This window comes from Mastomys coucha, unplaced genomic scaffold, assembly GCF_008632895.1.
Source record: "Mastomys coucha isolate ucsf_1 unplaced genomic scaffold, UCSF_Mcou_1 pScaffold15, whole genome shotgun sequence".
In the NCBI taxonomy this organism is placed as follows: Eukaryota; Metazoa; Chordata; class Mammalia; order Rodentia; family Muridae; genus Mastomys; species Mastomys coucha.
In genome coordinates this window covers 106317865-106337558 of record NW_022196897.1, presented here as the reverse complement: position 1 = coordinate 106337558, position 19694 = coordinate 106317865, and the positions used below count along the sequence as shown (strand labels likewise).

Below are 19694 nucleotides of genomic sequence, written 5' to 3'. Positions count from 1 at the left end.
AGCTAGGGAAGGGTTTCAGTGTGTCTATACAAGACAGAGCTTGCTGTCTTGTTTTGTTGAAAACCTAGTAGATTATTTAACCTACCAGCGTTGAGCACTACCAACATAGCGATGATTCTGACTTTTTATTCTGAAAGCTAATTTAAAAGCTTTATTGACTAGGGCACTTTAAAAAGGGTTATTTTTGTATGCATGTATTTTGCTGGCATGTATGTATGTGAGCTGCACACATCCAAGGCCCAAAGAGGCTGGAAGAAGGTGTCAGATTTGCCTGGAACTGGAGTTACAGAGGACTGTGAGCCACCACATGGGTGTTGGGAACAGCCCTGGCAAGATGTGAAGAACTCTTAACCACTGAGTCATCTCTCCAGCCGCCTGGTATGTGCTGTCTTAGGAAAAAGTTTATAGCGCAAACTGAATATGTCAAGGTCGGTTAAAGAAGAGAATGTGAGGGGCTGGGGAATGTGGCTTGGTGGTGGAAGATTAGTCTAGCATGTATAAGGGTTCAATCTTTAGCCTTAAAAATAGAAAACAGGATTTGTACTGCTATGGGTATAATAAGCATGATTTAGCCTGATCCCAAGTTAATTAAAAGTAGTTCTCCTATGTAACTGCCTAGCAAGGGGGCCAAGTAGAGAAGTGGCGTGTAAGATATCAGTGTATGCCGGTGGCAATTTCTAAAGGCTTGCAAAAGCTTGATTTCTTTTATCACCCACAGCTATAGAACTCTGAAGTCTAAACAGCAGGAAAAATAGCTCTGACTTTGCAAGTCTGCAGCTCCATCTTTCTCTTCTCATTGAAACACCAGCTTTATGAAGTGGGTGTTGACTGCGGTGCCATCTCCCATGCCAGGTTCGAAAGCAGCCCCAGCTGTTACCACTCTGCTGACCTTGCTTACACTGCACCTCTGGCCTGGAAAACCTTTTCCACTCTGTGTCTTTTTAAAAATTGTCTGCATGGCCTCTTCCAGAGCCATACCACAGACAACAGCACCTCCCAGAACTCCCCCCCAACACTCTGGCACATTTTCCATCTGCATTTGGCTGAGTCCGGGCTTGTAGCATCTGTATATACCGTAGTAGTGGAAATTGAGACACTCAGCCTCCTAACGGGGCCTTTGGGTTGACCAAATGGAAATTCTCCAAGTAAGCTGGATAATAAGCAGTGTTTTCTTTAATTTAGACATAGAGAAACCTCTTTTCTGCTTTGTCTTGGTCCATTTTTTGTTGTTGTTGCTGTAACTGAATTTGACAAGCTGAGAAATTTACAAAGCAGAAAGGTTGTTTATTTATCTATTTATTTGGTTTTTCTAGACTGGCTTCTCTATATAGCCTTGGCTGTCCTTGAACTCACTGTAGGTCAGGCTAGTCTTGAACTCAAGAGATCCACCTGCCTCTGCCTCCCAAGTGTTGGGACTAAAGGCATGTGCCACCACTGCCTGGCTCCGAAAGACTTATTCAACTTTCATTTCCAGGGTTGAGGTCTGTGCCTGGTAAGGATTTTCCTGCTTGTGGCCATGATGCAGAGTCCTGGTTCAGAGCTTCAAATGTTGAAAGAAATGCATCCACAAGGCAGACCCCCTCAGTAATAACCCATGAATGTGCCAGTCCATTCGTTTATTAGTGGATTAATCTACTCATGGCAGAACTTTGGTGCCTACATCCCAAAGCTGACCTCTGGCCCTCCACATGCATGCATATACACATGTGTGTGCATACACAAGCATCACATTAAAAAAAAATCTTTACTATAAATTCAGAATGTTCTTATAAAATTATGTATAAAAATTCTGTGTTCCTCAAAATACATATATTTCTCTATAAAATATTCTTAAAGTTGAGAGCAGTGACACATCCCTGTAATCCCAAACCTTGGGAGGTTGAGACACAGTGAGTGTGAGTTCGAGGTTAGTTACATAGTGACTCTCAGAAACCACCCATACCCTTCCTCTAAGAAAAAAAAAGAAAAAGATATTCTTTATATCAGTAACTAGGTTTTTTTTTTTTGAGCTAATATAGAGTGATTTTGACAAAATAAAACCTGTGGATATTCATAAAATACCTGGAAGTGAGTGATTTTATTTTTATTTTTTGAATTTTAATTTTAATTTTAATTTTTTGGCTTTTTGAGACAGGGTTTTGCTGTATAATCCAGCCCTGGCTGTTCTGGAGTTGCACTGTAGACCAGGCTAGCCTCAAAGTCATTGGGATCTGCTTGCTTCTGCCTCACAAGTTCTGGGATTAAAGGCATGTGCCACTATGCCTGGCTAGTAGTGAGCAATTTTGACCAGTCTGATTAGGAACTACTTTCTCAATGCACTATACATATTAAAACAGGCAGGGGATGTGACAGAAAGCTGTGATTAAGATAGGTGTAGGAATTTTCAGTGAGTCACACAGATTAACCTAGGGAATTACCTACCTCTTACACACCTTTGAGAAGAATCAGTAAACATGTGAAGTCTTTGTTTTCTCACAATACTTATTGTCCAATTTCAGCTCTTCCTCAGGAATGTGTAATGGAGAATCTGCTTCTTTTTAAATTGTCAGTCTGGTACACAAATATACATAACACACCACAAACATATATACACATACACAATCATACACACATATACCACAAACATATACACACATATACCACACACATATAAATCATACAAACATACATATTACATACACATCACACATACACACACACCACAAACATATACACACATTACCCACACCACCCACACATACACGTACATATACATACATACATATACCACACAAACATATACACATTATACACACCACACTCACTCCTGCCATGGCCTTCTTACCTGTTTTCTTACTTTCTCTTTAAGATTGTTTACACCAGGGGGTTGGTGGCGCACACCTTTAATCCCAGCACTTGGGAGGCAGAGGCAGGTGGATTTCTGAGTTGGAGGCCAGCCTGGTCTACAGAGTGAGTTCCAGGACAGCCAGGGCTACACAGAGAAACCCTGTCTCGAAAAAACAAAAAACAAAAAACAAAAAACAAAAAACAAAAAAAACAAAAAAAATTAAAAAAAAGAAAGAAAGAAAGAAAGAAAGAAAGAAAGAAAGAAAGAAAAAAGATTGTTTCCTTCTTCTTTTCCTCAATTATTCATTCATTTGCTGTGTGAGCACATGAGTGGAGTCCTGCATGGGCCAAGGGAGGAGGTCAGAGGACAACTTATGAGAGCTGGCTCTCTTTATATCATGTATGTCTTGGGGATCTAACTCAGGCTGCCAGGTTGACAGCAAGTGTTTTTACATACTAAGCTACCTTGATGGACTTCTGTTTATTTACTTTCAAACACTCTTAGATTTATTTATTTTTTTGATGTGCATGGGGGACAGTGAGTGTAGAAGTCACAGGATGATGTATGGGAGTCGGGTCTATTCTTCTGCCGTGTGGGTCCTGGTTCTACTGAGCCATCTCATTGACCTAGTGTTTCTTTCTTAATTAAAGCATCTTATGCACTGACTGTAGAGTTTACTTTTTACTAGGTGAAATATAAAAAAAAGATCACAATTATTCTTAGCTATTCTGTTCCTTAGAATCCATCTTTTTAAAACAGGTATATATGTGCCAATAGCTAAATGGCATCATTTTTGTCTGGTACTCCTACTAGTTAACAAGCTATCAGAGACATTTCAATGTCTCACTGGACACTTTAATCTCCTGCAGAGTTCACCTTTTCACTATGCCTCGTTCTTCTTCAGGGTGCAGAGTCCTCTGAGTCCTGATGGGCTGCACGGTCCCTCTCTGTGACTAGCCATTTGTTACTTTCCTTGAGCCACTATGTTTTCCAGTCATTCCTGTCCCAACACTGACACTGTTGGGTGATGCCAGCCTAGAGGGTTGAGAATGAGTGTGACCCTGAGTCCAGATGTGACAGAAGAGCTCACGGACAGACTGAAGCTGCTTTTGCCTTCGCTTGGGCACTTTACAGCTTAAGGAGGCCACAGAATCAAACCCCTCAGCAAGCGTTTTAAAGGCTTAAGGCAGGGCTTCTTTCCTTAAGCTAGAAGGCACCTGGAACAACGGGAAATTTCAGAGAAGGGATGGGAGGAGGAAGAAGTGACAGCCCCACCCGGCTCCATGATGGAAGGACGGGTCTAACACTCAGAGACACATCAGGACCAGAATCCTAATGCTGGCCACTTGAAGGGCCTTGACTGACCTGAGGGAGATGGATCCCGGTGAGTACTGGCAATCTCTTTAACTTTTATGAGGTGTTAAGTTCAGAGAGGCAGCGAGGCTGGGAAGGGAGGAGTGCAGAGAAGACTAGAAAGCCTGAACTGGTCATGCATGGTTCACTGTGGAGTCTGTCTCCTTCCTCTCCTTTTCCTGCCTTCATTTGGGTCTTGGAGCCCATTCAGACAGTCATTCATTTGCTTTCCTGAAGCTGTAGACCACTTTGCATTTAAAATTCAGAGCTGGAATGGCTTTGGGAAATCCAATGAGGATATATAAGCACAGCTTATTTAATAAACATGTTAATTAGTTACTGTCTCTTACTGATGGATATTTATCTTTTATTATTCATGCTTATAAACCATGATGCAATGGATGCCCTGTTGGTGGAATTTTGCAAGGATGTGCAAAACTTCTAAAAGAGCCAATGTTGGAGCAAGGGCAATGCCTGATTTAAGTTTTGATGGGCATCAACCAACCTTAAGTCTGAGGAGTCTACAGTCTCACTCTATGAGACAGCCCATCTCCATATACTCTGAACAAAACAGGGGCTTGCTATTTCAAGCATTGCCAACAGACCAAAGGTGAATCTCATTATGGTTTTAGTTTGCATTTTACAAGTATGACAAGATGACTTTTTCTTTCATATTTATAGCTATTTTTATACATGAGTCAAAAGACTTAATGATTTAACCTGTGCAGTCAACCCAGGAACTGCTTTCTGGTCCGTAGCAGCTATTGAAACTACCGGGTTCAGGGTATAAACGATTAAGCAGTGACATAGTCACCATTAAGCAAAAACATTTCAAGGAAGCAGTAAGTGATTAACTGAAAATTAGTTGGTTCCGAGCTTAAGCAACTGCAGAATATGGAAAGATCAGGTGGGTCCTGGGGCCAGTTCCGTTCCAAGCTACTAAGCTACCTGAGGGCTTCAGTACTCTTTGTTTGTTTATTTGTTTGTTTGTTTTTGTCTTATTGGTAATTTGAGACAGGGTATCAGTAGCCCAGGCTAGTCTCAAACTTTCTATGTATCTGAGGGTAACCTAGGACTTCTGATCTTATTACTTAATCTCTCAAGCTGTAGGATTACAAATGGATGCCACTACATTCCAATGGTGCTGGGAATTGACCCTAGGGCTTTGTGCATGCTAGGCTGGTGCTCTATCAACCGAGCCTCACCCAGTGCCCCAGCTTCTGGATTCTTTGGTACCTTTGAATAATGGAATGGAAATGGAGCTGTGGGTTTTCATCATTGTTTGGCCCCCTTGGGCCCTACAGAGAAGCCTGGATTGGGGGGGTGGCTCCCCAGTTTTTCTGGTAGAGCAGCTCCTGTAAGGTCTGTTAATTTCTTTACTTGAAAAAAAATGACACAAAAAATGTAGATGCCTGTCTGGAAGGAACGGATCATCTGATATAGGACTACTTTCCAGGCAAAGAACTAGGTGGTTTAGTCAAACTAAGTTTAAATGGTACTAAGTAGGTGACAAGGGGCAAGTTATTTAACTTTACCAGTCATCTTTCTATTTACCTGTCTCATGGCATTGATAAAAGCTCTTGGATAGTTGTAGAGCTAGAAGGAGACAGTGTACAGAAAGCCTGGAGGAGGCCTCCTAACACTCACTAAACATGGGCTACAGACCCAACTACTGTGGCAGGTACCATATTCTTAAGAGCTTTGGAAGGATTTCAGGAAGATGGGTGCTGAATTTTGCTTGGAAAACTGGTGTGGTGGAGACAGAGAGAGTTTTAGGGAGGGTCAGGGCTGTGTAGACGTGGGCATGGTCCATTCGGAGGCCACAGTGTGAGAAAGTCAGAGTTACTTCACGAGGGTCCAGAAGATAAGATGGGAATCTGTTTGAGCCACAGTCTGAAGGATTCTGGGTCTTTGACCAAGAAATTTGGATTTAAACATTTGAGTTATAAGGAATTTTAATTTTCTCACATTTAATTACCCACAGAACATTCTGGTAATCTCACTACATAGGAATCACTTTAACAACTTTTTTAGTTTGTAATCTTTGTAATATTTATTTATTTATTTATTTATTTTTGGTTTTTTGAGACCTGGTTTCTCTGTGTAGACCTGGCTATCCTGGAACTCACTCTGTAGACCAGGCTGGCCTCGAACTCAGAAATCTGCCTGCCTCTGCCTCCCAAGTGCTGGGATTAAAGGCGTGCGCCACGCTATCTTTGTAATTTTTAAATTGTAATCTTTCTAATTAAAAGAAAAAACTGAAGAAATGAAAAGGAGTGCAGAATGCATCAAAGTTAATAATGATAATAATAAAAATAATAACAACAACAACAATACTAGGGGAAAGAAAGCAAGCTAGCACAGACACAGAATGGGGCTGAAGGAAGGCTTGAATCCACCTGGAGTTTGGTGGCACAGGCCAGTTCTCCTACTGGCTGTATCATATGGAACTTACCTTTAGTGTGTCCACCTGGAGCATCCCAGGCTTTGGCAATGGACTCCTTTGCTGGCTCTGGTCTTCACCTACATTTGCAGGGGCCTTAGGAAGCCCTGCAAATCAAAGGATTTCAACATGTATTTATTAACTGCCACATGTCATGGCAGCTGGTCCCTGGTACACATGGGTGGTCCCTTTCCTGCTCACCTGTATTTAAGTCCCCATTAGCCTGTGACTTAGATAGTTGCGACAGAAGTCTTGCTGCCATCTCCACCCTTGGCTTTTCCCCTCTCTGGTCTGGGCTAAACACCACAGCTAAACTAATTCCAATGTACAGCTTTGATGAGTCGCTCCTGTTCAAAAACCCATCCTTGATCAAAGTAACACTTCCCGAGTATAGAAATGTCCGTGCAAAACAAAAGCTTGATAAACTGAAAAAACTTGAAGGAATGAAACCTTTCCTGTAGTTATTAGTACCTTTTATTTTACTTTTGGCATCTAGGGGATGATTTCCCCTTATTCTTTGATGGTGTGTGTGTGTGTGTGTGTGTGTACGCGAGCACATGTGTAGAAGCACACATTTGCACTCATGTCTGTCATATACAGGCAGAGGTTAGAGTGTGACACTAGGTGTTTTTGATGATCAGTCCATACCTTATATATTAAGGCAGGGTTTTCACTGAACCTAGAACTTACTGATTCATCTAGTCTGGCTAGCCAGCTTGTTCCAAGGATCCCTTGTCTCTTAAAGGTCTGTATGAATTTTATATTCCCATTGTTATATATGAGACAATCTACTTCTACATGTCTTCAACAAATAGGGTATTGTTATTATTATTGGCACTTTAATAGATCAAATATAGATCCCATTGTTCTTTTGGTTTGTACTTAGTAAGCTCCTAGCCTTCATGTTTATAGCCACTTTTATAAGTTTTGAACTACCTCGGCCCCTTGACTGCCCTGATGTTGTGTTCCTTGAAGTTTGAGCACACATGCACCTGTCCATTCAGCAAACACGATTTAGCACCTGGTTACCAGGGAAGGCAGGAGGTGGTGAAGACTAAGGGCAGACTCTGGAGCAAGCCTGCTTGGGCTTCAATTCCAGTTCTGACAAGAACACCCCTTCAGGTCAGGAACAATTTTAACACTCCATCGCAGAGGATTTGTAAGATAGAAATGATTTTGGACATGGATAATGGATTGGCTTGTAGTAAAAATTCTCTGAACACAAGCATGGTTTTCTAAAAGACCTGGTTCCAGACATGGGGGAACCCAGCTTCAAGATGATCAAGGTCTCTGTTTTTGTGGGGCTAACACTAGATGCTGTTCCGCCCTCTTCAGAAAGTAAAGGTGTTATGAAAGCAAGCAGGCATAAGGTGGGGCATCTTTAGTGGCCAAAGAAAGACCCAAGCATGATTGTGATTTCCTTAAAACCAAGATCCAAGCAGAGGGAGGCAGCCCTGCCCGAGAGCAGAGCTGGCTCGGGTTTAGTTTCTCAGAGAATTCCTCCTAGGTAGACAACTGTTTTAATGTCTCCTCCCACCCCTTTTTAAGGCTGATAATACATCCGGATATAATTTCATCCTTTACACCCTTGTCATTGTGTTAATGAAGTAAGCGCCAGGAGTCTTGCGTCTGAGGCTCGCCTCTCCTCTTATTCACACCATTAACGCGGATGGGACCACATCCAAGCCAGGCCTTGTGGGCACTGACGTGTTTTGCTAATTGATTCTACTGGATTTCCTGCATTGTTGAGCTTCTTCCTGATTCTCTCAGCTTCCCTTTCTGGCTTCACTGGAAGCCTTTCCTTTTATTCTAAGTCATGTCTCCTTGACATGAAAAGCCCTTGGGTGAGCCAACACATCATTACATTAAGTGGACTAAAAAAGAAAGCTTAAGTGTCTGGTGGTGAATGTGTTTCTTCATGCAGGCAGCCTTGGGCTTGAGAGAAGGCACCTTCCCTCTCCTTTGCTTCCCAAACTGGAAGAGGCCCGGGGAAAGAGAACCTAGCAGCCCTTTAGGAACTCTGCTCTAGCAGTGGATGGACAGGAGCCAGGAAAGCCTGGCTCAGCCCTGTTCTTTCCTGAGAAGCACAGGTAAGGGCTCCTGGGGCCCTTCACTCCTCTCCAAGATACATTATCTTTCAAGGTAGGTGGGCCTCTGAAAGGCATAGGGTGGAGGACCTTTTTAGGAAGCTCAGGGGTCTGTCTTGGCAGGAATGTTTCAGGCCCCTCAAAAATATGAGATATAGTTACCTTCTAACAGGATCTAGGCCAGCTGCTTTCAAACTTTTCACTATAACCCCTAATTTACACTATGACTCTTTTAGAAATAAGATCGTCCTTGCTTTTCCTGTGGTCCAGATTTTTGTTTGTTTGTTTGTTTTGGTTTTTTCCGAGACAGGGTTTCTCTGTGTAGCCCTGGCTGTCCTGGAACTCACTCTGTAGACCAGGCTGCCCTCGAACTCAGAAATCTGCCTGTCTCTGCCTCCCAAGTGCTGGGATTAAAGGCGTGCGCCACCACCACCTGGCTGTGGTCCAGGTTTTGTGATATTGTCTATACTGTTTTTCTTACTAGTCACCTTTCTGTACGTGTGTGAGTGTGTGTGTGTGTGTGTGTGTGTGTGTGTGTGTGTGTGTGTGTGAGAGAGAGAGAGAGAGAGAGAGAGAGAGAGAGAGAGAGAGAGAGAGAGGGAGGGAGAGGGAGAGGGAGAGAGAGGGAGATCACTTGAATATTAAGCACACAGAGGACAACTTTTAAGGAGTCAGTTCTCTCCCTCCAGCATGTAGGTCCCTGAGATCTTACCTAGGTTACTATCAGTTGCATCCCCCCTCCCCCTCTTCCTTGTTTCCACTTGATCCCATAACTGATGTCGCTGAAATTCCTTCACAGCAGAAGACATAAGCAGCATCCACCTCTTCTAAAACTAAAGTCCTAGTGACATACCGAGACAGGATTCTGACATAGGTCACTCTGGGAAACCAATGAGTTTACTGGGCTTCCTTACAGAGCACAGGTGAGGGGTTACTTTTGGGGGGGGGTGTGCTCCTTGAACGGGCTGCACCTTAGCAGCAACGTACATGGAGCCCCACCCCCAGTCTTCCTTCACTTATATGCATGCCATAACCCTCCCAGGAGGCCACACACAACTAAGGTAGAGTTACCTAGAGCAGATGGTAGGGAGTGTCTGGAGACCCAGGTAAGGGTCTCATGACTCTCCTCACCTTTCCAGAGGGAAGTAAATAGTCACCAAAGCCCGCCTGGAGTGAACGGCCCTTTCATATACAGGATAGTGGTTATTTGGCTTAGAGGATAGTCATTAGAAATCTAGTAATAGGTTGGACTTGTTAGAGGGAAAATCTGATGAATCTTTCTTGACAATGAATGCAATATGAACATCATCAGCAGGCACAGTGAATAAATTCAAAGCGAGCTACCACTCAGAGTAACTAAGAACTACCAGGCATTTTTATGAGGCCAAGGTCGAAACAAATACCTCACAGGCTGAAATTAGACCAAAACAGAGAACATACCATGTAGGGTGAGAGTTCTCTTTATAGTTAAGACAGTTTGCTTGGTGCTAAAATGTAACTAAGAGGTAAGTCCTATGTTACACCTCCATCAAATCCCTGTAATTAAGGCCTCTATTTGTAATCAAGGGTAAGTTGTTGGTCTGATGTAGACTGCTTGTAACCCCCTTTCACTGATGCCATCTTTGCCTTTGTGACCACTGACCCCCTTTAACTTGATGCATATCCTTGCCTTTTTATCTTATCCTTTTATCAATGAATAAGCTGCCAACTCTCTCACCCCCTTATCTCCTCTATAAAAAGAACTTCAAGAAGCCAGTGAGGGCTGCTCTCTGAAAACCCCGATTTAGGGGAGATAGCGGCTGGCTGGCTAGCCAAGTGCCCTCAAATACAGCTTGCTTTGATTTGGGCAATCCTGGACTCAGTCGTTTCTTCCCAGGATGAACACTTTCTCTTTACGTACGTGTGGCTTGGTGCTCATGCATGCATCCTCACTGAAGGCTGATATAAACCCTATGAAATAGGAACATGATCATCTCCCCATCTTTCAGATGAACACACTAATGTCTAGGACTCTTAGGTGACCAGTCCAAGCAACTTGTCAAGGTAATGACCTAGGGCCAAGTCACTGTAGACTATATACTTGTCTACTGTACTAGGAGAATCTTGCAGCCATACACTAGATACATACCCACGATGCCTTCTGCACAGACCTGAAACAAAACTGAGAATCAGAAAGTAAACCCCAAGTAACCCACCCCCACACCTGAAAGCAGGGACCTGCATTATAGCAGATGTCCAGCCTCCAGAAAGCTCATTGGCTTCATTCATACAAAATCCCAACATGTTTATTCCTAAGCCAGCAGGATGATAGAAAGAGTGGCTTTTCGTTATCTGGGATTTGCTTTGCCCTCTGGGACACCAACCCTCCAGCTCTGCTGTCTCCAGGATGGATCTTCCTCCTTATCCCTGGCTAGGACCTGCTCAATTGCCCTTTGAGGTCATCCTGAAGTTAGGAGGCAGAAAGGCAAAAAGGTTCACGCAGGCGGGTTCCGTGTAAATGATTCCAAGTGTCGCAGCTGGGCAGTGACCTGTCCTCCTTCCCCAAGTGGCAGCCTTGGAGCTCAGGTCTGTGGAACTGCAGATCCCCAGGAACAACAAGGAGCACCACACTGAGGATTTGGGCTCGTCCAAGCTCATCCTGCGCCGTGGCCAGATCTTCATCTTAACGATCGTCTTCAGTCGACCCTTCCAGCCCCAAAAGGACCACCTCACCTTTGTGGCTGAGACAGGTGAGCTCACTCTGCCCTCAGGCTCCTCAGGTTCCCTCAAAACAGAAAGTTTGCCTGGAGGAGGAGCTCTCGCCACCAGCCTCTGAGGTGCCTTCTCCTCTCTTCTGGAACCCCCAAGATCCTTGTACCAGTACTGTTGGTCCAATTAAGGAAATATTTGTCCAGCTCAGCAAACTGTGATGTTTGTAAGTTTGCAGCACGGCATAAAACTCTCCAGACCTCATTTTAATTCTCATAGAAGACTTTAAGTTGGCACTACCAGGCTCTCATTTTACAGATTGGAAAAACAAACAAACAATAACAAAAAAAAAAAAAAAAAAAAAAAAAAAAAAAAAACAAAGTCCCAAAGATTCCTTTTGTTGTTTGTTTGTTTTTTTGAGACTGGGTTTCTCTATGTAGTTCTGGATGTCCTAGAACTCATTATGTAGAGCATGCTGGCCTTGAACTCAGAGATCTGCCTGCTTCTGCCTCCTGACTGCTGGGATTAAAGGCATGTGCCACCACCGCCCAGCTGAAGTCCCAAAAGTCTTTAAGTGTCAGTAAACGCCTCAAACCAGAGGGCTTTTTAGCAAATGTTGGGAGAAGGTACAGATTCTGTCAGGCTGCAGGGAATCATACACCACATTTATTTTACCATCTTAAAAATTAATACTTTTAAGTGTGTGTGTGCTCACACACTGGGAGGCTAGAAGTGGGCATCAGATCCCCTGGAGCTGAAGGTACATGAATTCTGTCTCACATGGATTCTGGGAACCAAATTCAGGTCCTTTGAAAGAGCAGGGTGCGTGCCGGGCAGTGGTGGCACATGCCTTTAATCCCAGCACTTGGGAGGCAGAGGCAGGCGAATTTCTGAGTTCGAGGCCATCCTGGTCTACAGAGTGAGTTTCAGGACAGCCAGGACTACACAGAGAAACCTTGTCTTGAAAAACCAAAAAAAAAGAAAGAAAGAAAGAAAGAAAGAAAGAAAGAAAGAAAGAAAGAAAGAAAGAAAGAAAGAAAGAGCAGGGTGCATGTTTAACTGCTGGGCCACCATCCCTCCAGCACCATCACAGACATCTGAGCCTTTGAGATCCTCTTTCTCTCCTACTCAGGACCAGAGCCCACAGAGCTTCTGGGGACCCGAGCCGCTTTCTTCCTCGTCCAGACCCGAGCTAAGAACGTCTGGAGTGCTTCTGACTTCACGATTGACAGCAACTCTCTCCAAGTCTCGATTTTCTCACCTGCTAGTGCGGTCATTGGCCACTACACACTGCAGCTAGAGATCTCTTGGGGCCAGGGTCCTGGTGTGACTTACCCATTGGGGAATTTCATTTTGCTTTTTAACCCATGGAGTACAGGTAGGGCTTGCTCCCAGTTTATAGAGCTAACTCGAGGCATTGGAAAGGTTCTTTCTCTGGCGAAGCCTGGCAGATAATCATTGTGTATCTGTGCAATGTATTACTATGTGCTGAAACAAAAAAATTAACTTTGTCTATGTGTACACCTACACGTGTGAAAGTCAACTTGTGTATGTACACATCTACATGTGTGAAGGTCAGCTTGTGGGAGTTGGTTCAGCATGTGGGTCTCAGGGCTTGACCTCAGGTTACCAGGGTTAGCAGTAAGCGCTTTCACCTGCTCGATCCTCTTAGTAGCCCTAAACATCTTTTTAATTTTTTTCTTTTGTGATATAGGGTCTTGCTGAGTTTGTCTAGGCTGGTATTAAATTTACAATCCTCTGTCTCAGTCTCCTGAGTGTGGAAATTATAGACATGCTGCTGCGACAGACCTGCCTGCAAAAATCACTTATCAAGCTTTGTTGTTGTTGTTTTGTTTTGTCCTGTTGTTTTTGAGATGGGCCTTCATTACATGGCCCTCCCTCCTGGCCTAGAACTCACTTCGCAGACTCACAGGTTATTTTCAAATTCACAGAAATCCACCTGCGTCTGCCTCCTCAATGCTGGGATTAAAGTGTGCAACACCACATCTAGACCCACAAAGAATTATTTTTATTTTCATTTTATATATGTCTCTTACTGTAAGTGTCTTACGCCCATGCGTATGTGTGTGTTTGTGTACTATGTGCGTGCTTGGGGCCCATAAAGTTCAGAAGTAGGTGTTGCCCCACAAAGAATTTTTTAAAAATGGTCTATTTACTTTTCTTTTATGTGCATTGGTGTTTGGCCTGAATGTCTGTGTGAGGGTATCTGATCCGATCCCATGGTTCTGGTGTTACAGATGTGAGCTGCCATGTGGGTGCTGGGAATTGAATCTAGGTCCTCTGGAAGAGCAGCCAGCACTCTTAACTGCCGAGCCATCTCTACAGCTTCCCACAAAGAATTTTTAATAACATGATGAAAATATCCGTACTGTAACATTAAATGAGGTAATTTAGCAAGTGAAATTCAATTTGATTCTAACCAATTACACATATGCATCTGGCAAGAGGATGGAATATATTATAATGTAATGCTGGGTATTTCTTTTTTTTAAAGATTATTTATTTTATGTACATAACACAATGTATTATACATAAAATAAAATAATATAGTACACATTGTAGCTGTACAGATAGTTGTGAGCCTTCATCTGGTTATCTTGTTGGGAATTGACTTTTTTAGGACCTCTGCTCACTCCAGTTGGCCTCACTCGGGCCCCGCTTGTTCTGGCTCAAAGACTTATTTATTATCATAATTAAGTACACTGTAGCTGTCTTCAGACAGCACCAGAAGAGGGTGTCAGATCTCACTACAGGTGGTGGTGAGCCACCATGTGGTTGCTGGGATTTGAACTCATGACTTTCAGAAGAGCAGTCGATGCTCTTACCCGCTGAGCCATCTCTCCAGCCCAATGCTGGGTATTTCTAAGTAGTGGGAATGAGTGACTTCTTTCTGTATTTTCCAAAAGTCTGAAATAATCTTATAATTTTCATTTTCTTTTTTTTTACAGCACAGATTTTGTTGCTAGCCTCAGGAGAAGCACGTGGCTGGATTTTTACAGGGTCTAGTCTTGATCTCTGTTGCCCAGGGTCAGCCGTCGGCTCTCTGTTTCAGAAGGATGTTACTGCTTTTACGCTGTTTTTATTCCATGCCTGTCCTTTCCCTTCTGACTTTCTTTTTCCTCCCCGCTCCCAGAGGATGATGTCTACCTGCCAAGCGAAACACTACTGCGGGAGTATATCATGAGTGACTACGGCTTTGTTTACAAGGGTCAAACAAATTCCATTACCTCCAGGCCTTGGAACTATGGGCAGGTAACATCACCTCCTGGAGGGAGGATGGCCTTGTTGGGGGGGCTCTTAGCTAACAAGGGGCACTGTGTGAAGTGCTGGACAATTTCCCGTCCAATAAGAGGGGCAAGCAAAGAAAAGATGGCTTTCCTTTCAAAGTTTTTATGCTTTACTAAGAAAGCATGATGAAAGCCAACCATGACTGAATGAATGTTTATGTACCAGTTGTCAGTCCTACTAGGGGCCATCTTATGACAAGCCTTTCATTCTTCTATGATTTGAAAGCAACAGCCCATGAGGCAATATCTCCTACCACTTCACTTGGAAACAATTTTTTTGTGTATGGGTGTTTTACCTGTATGTATGTCTGTGTACCATGTGTATGCCTAGTGTCCAAGGAAGCCAGAAAAAGGCAATGATTCCTTGAGATTAGAGTCACAGAAGATTATGGGTTAGTGGCTTTTTTTTTTTTTAAATAAGAGTGTCTCTGTTTTCCTCTTAATCCATCTAGCTCCCCAATATTTGAGACTGGACTATTATATTTATTTAACAAGCTCTAATAGCACAATAACTGAGCAGCGTTACTCTATTCTAATCCTCTGAATTAATCTGGCTACACCCCTCCCTCCCCGCCCCTGGGCTTCAGGAGTTTTCTCGTCTCCTCAGCTCTCTGCCTGTGGCTAGTCTCCACTTCCTCTCTCTTGCTACCTGACCCTTGGCTAGGCAGAAGCCCAACCCTATTCTGTCCCCTGCTTAGTCATTGGCTGATCAGCTAGCTTTATTGACCAATTAGGGGATAATAGGGGAGCAATGTTTACACAATGCTGAGACAAGAGATTCTCAGAATGAGGACTGCAGCCACATGAGGGTGGGGAGGCTCAGAAATCAGCATTTGAGTAACACAAGGATGAACTTTACTCAGTGCTCAGTAACATTATGCCTCCAATCGTGAGCCACTGCATGGGCGCTGGGAGTCAAACTCAGGTCCTCTCTCCTACTGCTTTAACTTTTAAATTAATTAATTTTACTTATTTATATGTGTATATGGGAATTGGTGCAAGCATGCCATGGCGCATATGAAAGTCAGAGAACAATTTGGAGTCATTTCCCTCTTACTACCATGTGGGCCCTGGAGCTTGAATGTTGTCATCAGGTTTGGTGGCAGGTTCTTTCCCCTGCTGGACCATCATGCCTCTGTCCATCCCACCCTCATGTTGGGTTTTTTGGTTTTGGTTTGTTGTTTGTTTGTTGAGAAATCAAGGGTTTCTCTCTGTAGCCCAGGCTGTCCTGGAACTCTTTAGATCAGGCTGACCTTGAACTCTCAGAGATCCTCCTGTTTCTGCCTCCCTAGTGCTGGGATTAAAAGTGTGTTCTTCCTCAGCAAAGGTGCACCTCCTGGCTTGTCTATGTTTTTTAAGGCAGTTTCTCACTGACTTGGTTTCCCAGGTTAGTTAACTTCCTATAGAGCACAGACTGGCCTTAAATGTGAAGTCCCCCCACCCCCCCCACATGTGAAACCCGCTCCCCCCCTCCCCCGTCTCTATGCTGCAACACTACTATTTTTTTTTTTTAATAATTCGCCATAAAAGATTCCTTTCATGCTTTAAAACTGGTGGGAAGAATTTTTTTTTTTTTTTTTTAAAAACCACTATATTGAGACTTTAGACAGCATGTGAAGTTTAAATCTTGGTATCCATACCCTGTTGTTGCCCTGTGTCATGTGCTCTAGCAGTTCATAGATGAGGTAGATGTTGGGGTGGGACAGCTCAGAGCCTGGGATGTGGGCCTAGGCAGAAGCTAAGTTGGCCAGCCCACCAGCTCTCCTGTGCTTGTGTCACGAGGGTCAGCTCATCCTGTGCTGCCTAGGTGCGGTGCAGGGTCTGCTCTCCCAAGTTCTGCAGCAGGCAAGCTGCCCTAGAGTTTGAATCTGGGGCTTCAAAACTCTTCTCTCCCATTTTCTCAAATCTTTGCATTTCCATCAAGAGTCACACAGCTCAATTTTTTTGCACTTAAGAGCTCTGGCTGCTGGAGGCTGGAGAGATGGCTCAGTGGTTAAGAGCACTGACTGCTCTTCCAGAGGTCCTGAGTTCAATTCCCAGCAACCACAGGGTGGCTCACAACCATCTGTAATGAGATCTGATGCCCTTTTCTGGTGTGTCTGAAGAGAGCAAAGGATGGTGTACTCATATGCATAAAATAAGTAAATAAGTCTTTTTTTTTTTTTTAAAGAGTACTGGCTGCTCTTTTAGAGGACCTGGGTTCAATCCCAGCGCCCACATGTAGCTCACAACTATCTTTAATTGGAGTTCTAGGGGATCTGATACCTTCTCACAGGCATACATACAGACAAAACACTAATGCTCATGAAATACTAACAAACAAACAAATAAATAAGACTTCTGATTCTAATACATTTCCAGTTTGATTCATATCTGATATGTGATTGTGTCTCATGGTAAGGCCTCAATGTCCCTGTTGCACAAACAAGTCACCCCTTAAAAGCTTGTTAATGCCCAGGTTTCTGGACTCTACACATTTTTTTGCTTTTCTCTGACTTCACCCTTGAAATGCCTTGCAAGTTTGAAGAGGACGTCATTGACATCTGCTTTGAGATCCTGAACAAGAGCCTCTATTTTCTAAAGAACCCATCCAAAGACCACTCTCAGAGGAACAACGTGGTGTATGTATGCAGGGTGGTAAGCGCCATGGTAAGAACAGACGCTTCCTGCTCCTGCCTGAGGATGGCCCGAGCATCTCCTGAATGTTGTGCAAACAGCCTGTCTGCCCTTTGCAGATCAACAGCAACGACGACAGTGGTGTGCTTCAGGGGAACTGGGGAGAGGACTACTCCCAGGGCATCAGCCCTCTGGAATGGAATGGCAGCGTGGCCATCTTGCGGCAGTGGTCGGCCAGGGGCGGGCAGCCTGTGAAATATGGACAGTGTTGGGTCTTTGCCTCTGTTATGTGCACGGGTGAGTGAAGTCTCAACCACTGATTTTCCTGATTTCCCCTTGAGACCAGGCCGTGATAATACCTACTCTCAGAGTCCACTGACCTCACCAATGGCCCATGGCTAAGGAGCAGTGTGTACGGGAGTTCTCTAGCCTGCATACTAACCAGTCTCTAGGGGATGATCTTGGCAATCGCGTCACCTTCTCTTTGATGAAGACTATTAGCAGTGGATACCTGAGCACAGTGGGGCATGCTTCTAATCCTACCATTTGAGAGGTGAAAGCACTTCGATCAGGAGCTTCCTTGGCTACCTAGGGAGTTAGGCTAACCTGCACTAGATGCGATCTTGCCTGAAGAGACAGACAGACAGACAGATAGACAGACAGACAGACACACAACATGGTGGCCATTTGGATAGAACAACTTGCAGTCCCCACAGAGCCAGGACCCTTCTTCCCACCACCTGCTCTGCTCAAGGTGAGTCTGCAGTGGACCAACAGGTGGAAGATGGACGGACATGCAAGTAGATACATCCCAGATAGCCTGACCGCACACATAGACCTCTCTGAGGGACTCCACTTACAATTAGAGCTTTGCTGCCTTGCTAACTGTCTTTTGAGGATCAGGGACACTTTACTCAACTGAGTGCATTCTCAGCTGTTTAGAGTTCAGTGCCAAAGTCTTGGCCCAAGGGTCTTGAAAGATGAAGGACCTAGAGGACTGGTCTCCCTCCCGCAGAGCCGAGCTCCCATGGGGCTATCTGATCATGCCCTGTGCTAGGTGTTTGCTGAGATGATAGGTTGATTCCCTTAGGGAAGGGGGCGGGACATAGGATGAGAACAGGCTGCTGTTTATGACTTTCTGAGGGGAAGCATAGTCTTAGATTCTGCGGCCTCAGATGCAGAGATATAAATCTGAGTAGATGTCGGGAGACCTTATCAGCTTACTGGTGAGGTGGGGTGGTGGCTGCTCTGGCCTCCTGTAGCCCCCATTCTGCTTTGGCCTGGAAAGTCCCCAGTGGTAGCCAGATGGAGCATTATGGGGTTCACCTTGGACCTTCTGATTCTAGGAAGAGCAGGAAAAGGACTAGATCCATCGTCACTTGGGCCCCTCTCTAGGCCCTTCTGTCCTCGCAGGCCAACAGAGTGTTGGGGATGTTGAATAGAGAGAACCATGACCATTAAGCTGCCTTCCTGCAGATGTGTGGAAAGCCCATGTGCAGTGCTTTCCGAACTATGACAAGTGGTTCTGCTTGTCATAGGGGGCTCTTCAGTGTGCAGAGACAGAAAGACTCTTATTCTTTTTCCTTTTACTTAAAAAGCAAGCAAACAAACAAAACAAAATAAAACAACGTTGTGACCTTCTCAGCAGCCCCATTAGATAGTCTGCCTTCCTAGGAAGAGTGGGTAGGAGAGACGCCTTCTGAACTTACCATACTGACAGGGGTGAGGACCTAGTCCCAACACATGCTCGGCTCTTGACTACACCTGGTTGTAGGCAGCTAGTAGGTGTGTAAACAAGGGATAATGTCTGCTCTGAGCAATCATAGCTTTACGTACCATCCTGAGGAGCCACAAGAGGGAGCTGCTGGCTTATTAAAGCTGCTGAATAGTTCCCAATCTCTGCTGTCACCCACTGTATCGCTACAGAGAATGAATATTCTATCTATAGCCACCCTCTTGTTTGTTTAGCTATTTGTATAGGATGCAGTGCTGAGGCACAAACTCAGAACCTTGTACATGCTGGGCAAGCACTCTGCCACTGAGCTCCATCCCCATCTAATTTTCATCTTTCTTTCAACTCTTTTAAGTAGAAGGACAGATTCAGAACTTCAGAATTGAAAGCAGGGCAGTTCAACTCTTCACTCTCTCACTTACAAGGAGACTAACCAGAGAACTTAAGCCGCTTACCACAGGTCACACAAATTCTCTTTTGAAACTCGTTGAGCTTTTTGTTTTTCCTTTTAAAACTGCCATGCTTTTAACTTGGAGAGCTGCCAAAAAAAAAAAGATCAGGGAACGAGAAGTTAATTATTGTTTTAAGTTGGTCACAAATGATTTCTTCTACTTTGTGGATGGATGTTGCTGATGGGCAG

At 44.1% G+C, this 19694-nt stretch overlaps 1 protein-coding gene across 1 annotated transcript in view; it reads left to right on the top strand.

Moving 5' to 3' along the window:
* Positions 1-4201: 4201 nt before the first annotated feature.
* Tgm7 (transglutaminase 7) overlaps positions 4202-19694 on the top strand; it is a 24910-nt gene continuing 9417 nt past the window's right edge. The window contains exons 1-6 of the mRNA XM_031373637.1: positions 4202-4211; positions 11257-11439; positions 12531-12776; positions 14553-14671; positions 17227-17355; positions 17442-17619. Coding sequence (XP_031229497.1) covers positions 4202-4211; positions 11257-11439; positions 12531-12776; positions 14553-14671; positions 17227-17355; positions 17442-17619 — 865 coding nt within the window. The remainder of the gene's footprint in view (positions 4212-11256; positions 11440-12530; positions 12777-14552; positions 14672-17226; positions 17356-17441; positions 17620-19694) is intronic.